The sequence below is a fragment of the Glandiceps talaboti genome, chromosome 19, assembly GCF_964340395.1.
Source record: "Glandiceps talaboti chromosome 19, keGlaTala1.1, whole genome shotgun sequence".
Classification (NCBI taxonomy): domain Eukaryota; kingdom Metazoa; phylum Hemichordata; class Enteropneusta; family Spengelidae; genus Glandiceps; species Glandiceps talaboti.
In genome coordinates this window covers 10,166,984-10,170,814 of record NC_135567.1, presented here as the reverse complement: position 1 = coordinate 10,170,814, position 3,831 = coordinate 10,166,984, and the positions used below count along the sequence as shown (strand labels likewise).

General features: G+C 33.6%; 1 protein-coding gene across 1 annotated transcript in view; it reads left to right on the top strand.

Annotated features, from left to right (window-relative positions):
• Positions 1-997: 997 nt before the first annotated feature.
• Positions 998-3,831, top strand: part of LOC144449980 (orexin receptor type 2-like) — a gene marked incomplete at its 5' end in the record, with an annotated part of 6,324 nt that continues 3,490 nt past the window's right edge. The window contains one exon of the mRNA XM_078140545.1: positions 998-1,973. Within this exon, the coding sequence (XP_077996671.1) occupies positions 998-1,973 (976 nt within the window). The remainder of the gene's footprint in view (positions 1,974-3,831) is intronic.

Here is a 3,831-nt window from a genome sequence, read left to right as displayed (position 1 = left end):
AGTTTCAATTAGATGTTTCTTGACAATAACGCAAAATGACGTGGTGTCAAATCATAAAATGACTTTCCAAACTCCAAAGTTTATGAAAATACATCTATTTCCTCAAGTGGCATAACCCTTTGAGTTATTTTGTTTGTGTGTCACTTTTTATTATTATTGTAATTCAGCCTCAAGTGCAATTTTAGTGTGCGGAAATTGCCTTTTGTTAAATTAAAAAATAAAGTACTGACTCTTGATCTAATGGGTTGGAATCCACCTTTATCTAGAATGAAGATATACATGTTTTAAAACTTCTGCCAGATTTGTTCATGTTAATTCTATTTCATATTCTACTTGATAATAACAGTAAGCAAGGCTACGCGATAATGACATATCTATAAAGATAATACTGAGTCTAAATTGATACTCAATATGGAGGAACTTTATAGTAGTGGAATGTACTGACAAGGTTTATGCTTACATTTTCACAAATGTGTCGTGTGATTGCTCGAATGTAATAATTATTCGGATATTTCATTCATGAGTTATATTGATGCTTTCACACATCCATACATCCATCCATCCATCCATCCATCCACACACACATACATACATACATACATACATACATACATACATACATACACACATACATACATACATAAATGCATACATACATACATACATACATACATACATACATACATACATACATGCATACATACATACATACATACATACATACATACATACATACATACATACGTACATACAGACAGACAGACAGACAGACAGACAGACAGACAGACAGACAGACAGACAGACATATACACATAACAATGTACACATGATCTATTTTGAGAAAAATTAGGACTACATTGTTTGTTATTCTAACCACGTGTTTCTTTGTGTTTTGAATTGCAGGACCACATGCAAATGAGGAATGGTTTGGGCAGGAAACAACACTCCCAACGGGAGCGAGTTTTTGAATTGCAGACAACAACATGTCGTCGAGGCAAATGCAGAATACTTCGTCTATTCCAAGATTGATATAGCATTGGTATCGGTGTTTATGCCCATTGTCTTTGTGGTCGGTGTCATAGGCAATGCTTCGGTTGTTTACGTATTTTTCCGTGTGTCGCACATGCGCACCGTAACCAACTACTATCTCGTGAGTTTAGCAATGGCGGATCTGTTATTTCTATGTTCTGCAGTTCCATACACGTGGGTCCAGCACTCTTACTCTAATGTACAGACCGACTACACTGCTCTAGGTGTCGGAGTATGCAAATTTGTAATCAGTTATTCTCCTGATGTGTGTTTCATTGTGTCAACAAGTACTGTCGTTGTACTTACAATTGAGCGTTACATTGCAATCTGTTGGCCGATGAAGTTCAAGACCATAAGCACAAAGCCAAAGGCTGTGACGACGATCGTTCTAACATGGGTCATTGCAGCTCTGTATAAATCACCCGATCTCTATTTCACTGACATGGTTGACTACTGCCTTGATTGGTCGGGGTATACAAACAACACCAAACAATATCCTACACATGTAAAAACTTGTGATTTCTGCGTGGATGAGAAATTCGGCAAGGAGACATGCGCAATGTGGAAAAAGTCTTTTACGCTAGACAATTTGCTAATACTAATGGTCATACCACTGTTGACAGTATTGTATTCATTCATCCTAATGCAACTACGGCGACTTTCTAAGAAAACGACGGGGAGTGCAGCAAGCTCTATGCGGATGAAAAAACAAGTTATCCGCATGTTGATGGTGACAATACTCGTGTATGTGATATGTGTCACACCGTTTCGAGTCCTGAATTTACTTAGTATTTGGCAGTACAATATACCACATAACATTATATGGGACCTTGTTAACATGGGACGGATACTTCAGTACACCAACTCGGCCATCAACCCGATCATCTACAATATCATGTCCGAGAAATACCGTCAATCATTCAAACAAGCGTTCGGATTTATTTGTGAGTCAAAACCTCATGAATCCACTTCTGTAACACAAAACACCAAAATATGAATATATCATAACCAACTCACCAAAACTAGAATTAAATTATAATAATAATATTATATTATTTTCTTTTATATGTAAATTATATTATGCCAGTACGCATTGGAATTTCTTTACTATCAAATTTATGCAAATAAGCTCAAGTTCAAAGGTTATAAGACATTTGCCATTGTTATTATGGTTTTTACCATATTCACCTAATGGATAGTACACCTCAATCATCAGGGGGTGTGACTATTATCTTACAATTTCAGTTATTTCATGAACTTTTCCAAGTCAACACTTGATCCTCGCCATGGCACTTTTATGGATTCCAGCCGTGAAATTGTGATACAGTAAAAATTAAATAAAGATGATTTGATAAAATTACAATCTTTGATTCAAGGAGGGTAAATATTGATTGTTTTTTTGTTTGGGCATCAACCTGAAGTAATTTAACTTTAAATTTGACTTATATAAAAAATTAAAACATATTTCAAAAACCATTATGATATCAAAACTGATTGACGAGAGCGAACTGCTAAAAAAAACGTTACTGGTATAATATAATCATTACAAAAAATATACGCAAAAACATTTACCAAATGTTTGATAGATGTTGCATTTTATTTGACACTGGTAATCCGGCCTTCTGCTTACTAAGACATATACAAATTAAATATATTTTTCTTCAATGTGGTAGAATACACAAGTGGGTGATAGTGGTTAGGGACGCCTCCCTACTGAGACTATATTTAAACCAATGTCCATTCAATAGCTTATCACTGTTGTATCAACATGTTGCAACAATAGTTTTAGTTTGTGTCTATCTTAGAAAACTGAAGGCTTAACTACCAGAGTTATACTTTATGTATAATTGAAACTCATTTAAAAAAAATAATATTTGTAGTGTGAACTTGCGTTGTACTTAAAAATAGCATGACAGTAACTTTAATATCATTAAACATTCACAAAGACAAATACTGTGTGTAGTTATCACGGTCTTCATGTGCAAGACAGAGCCAGTTGTATTTCTAATATAAAACAATATAACTTCTTTTGTCACTAATATACTTGTCAAATAAGGTTACAAATTTCATAAATTTTAGATATGATTTAAAATAGAAATCATTTTATATCCTCTTAAAAAATTTTAAGAAGAAAAAAAAAGGATATGCGTAATATAGATTTTTGAAAAATATAAAATTATAATTAATATGCAATGGATCAGTGTATTTTTCATCTTTTTTATTGTCTTTTGAATCACATTAGAAATTAAATATTTTCAAATATATACTTATATAAACGACATAAATTAATTACCGTGTATATTTATGGTAAATAACAAGTTTGATAGCTTGTAAGGGAGGGGATGGGAGTGTAGTGGAGGGGGAGGGGACTTTGTTTGAAACTCAGAGTAGCCTGAATAACCCACAACGTGCCCATAACAATTTTGAAATCAAAAATGGAGTTCCTTTACAAGGAAATCCTCAATTAGTTACTGTAGGCTCATTACAGTGATTGATAGCAAATCTGATGAAGCATTATCTGGCTCTGTATTGTTCTCTACATAAAAAGTATTATATAGTTACCCCTAATGAGTTTTTTGCTTTGGGTTTTCTTGTAGAAATTAACAAAATCGGTGCCTACTGCGTTAGATGAAAAGAACATGCAAATTACTCCACGTGAATTTAGCTTAGCGTCTTAACTTGATATTTCATTTCCTCAGTGATTTAAAACCGGAATAGTAAGCAATAAAACGAACACAAATTAACAAAATTATTTAACTTTGTTATTCGTGAGGTGCCTACTGCGTTAGATAGCTAAACATG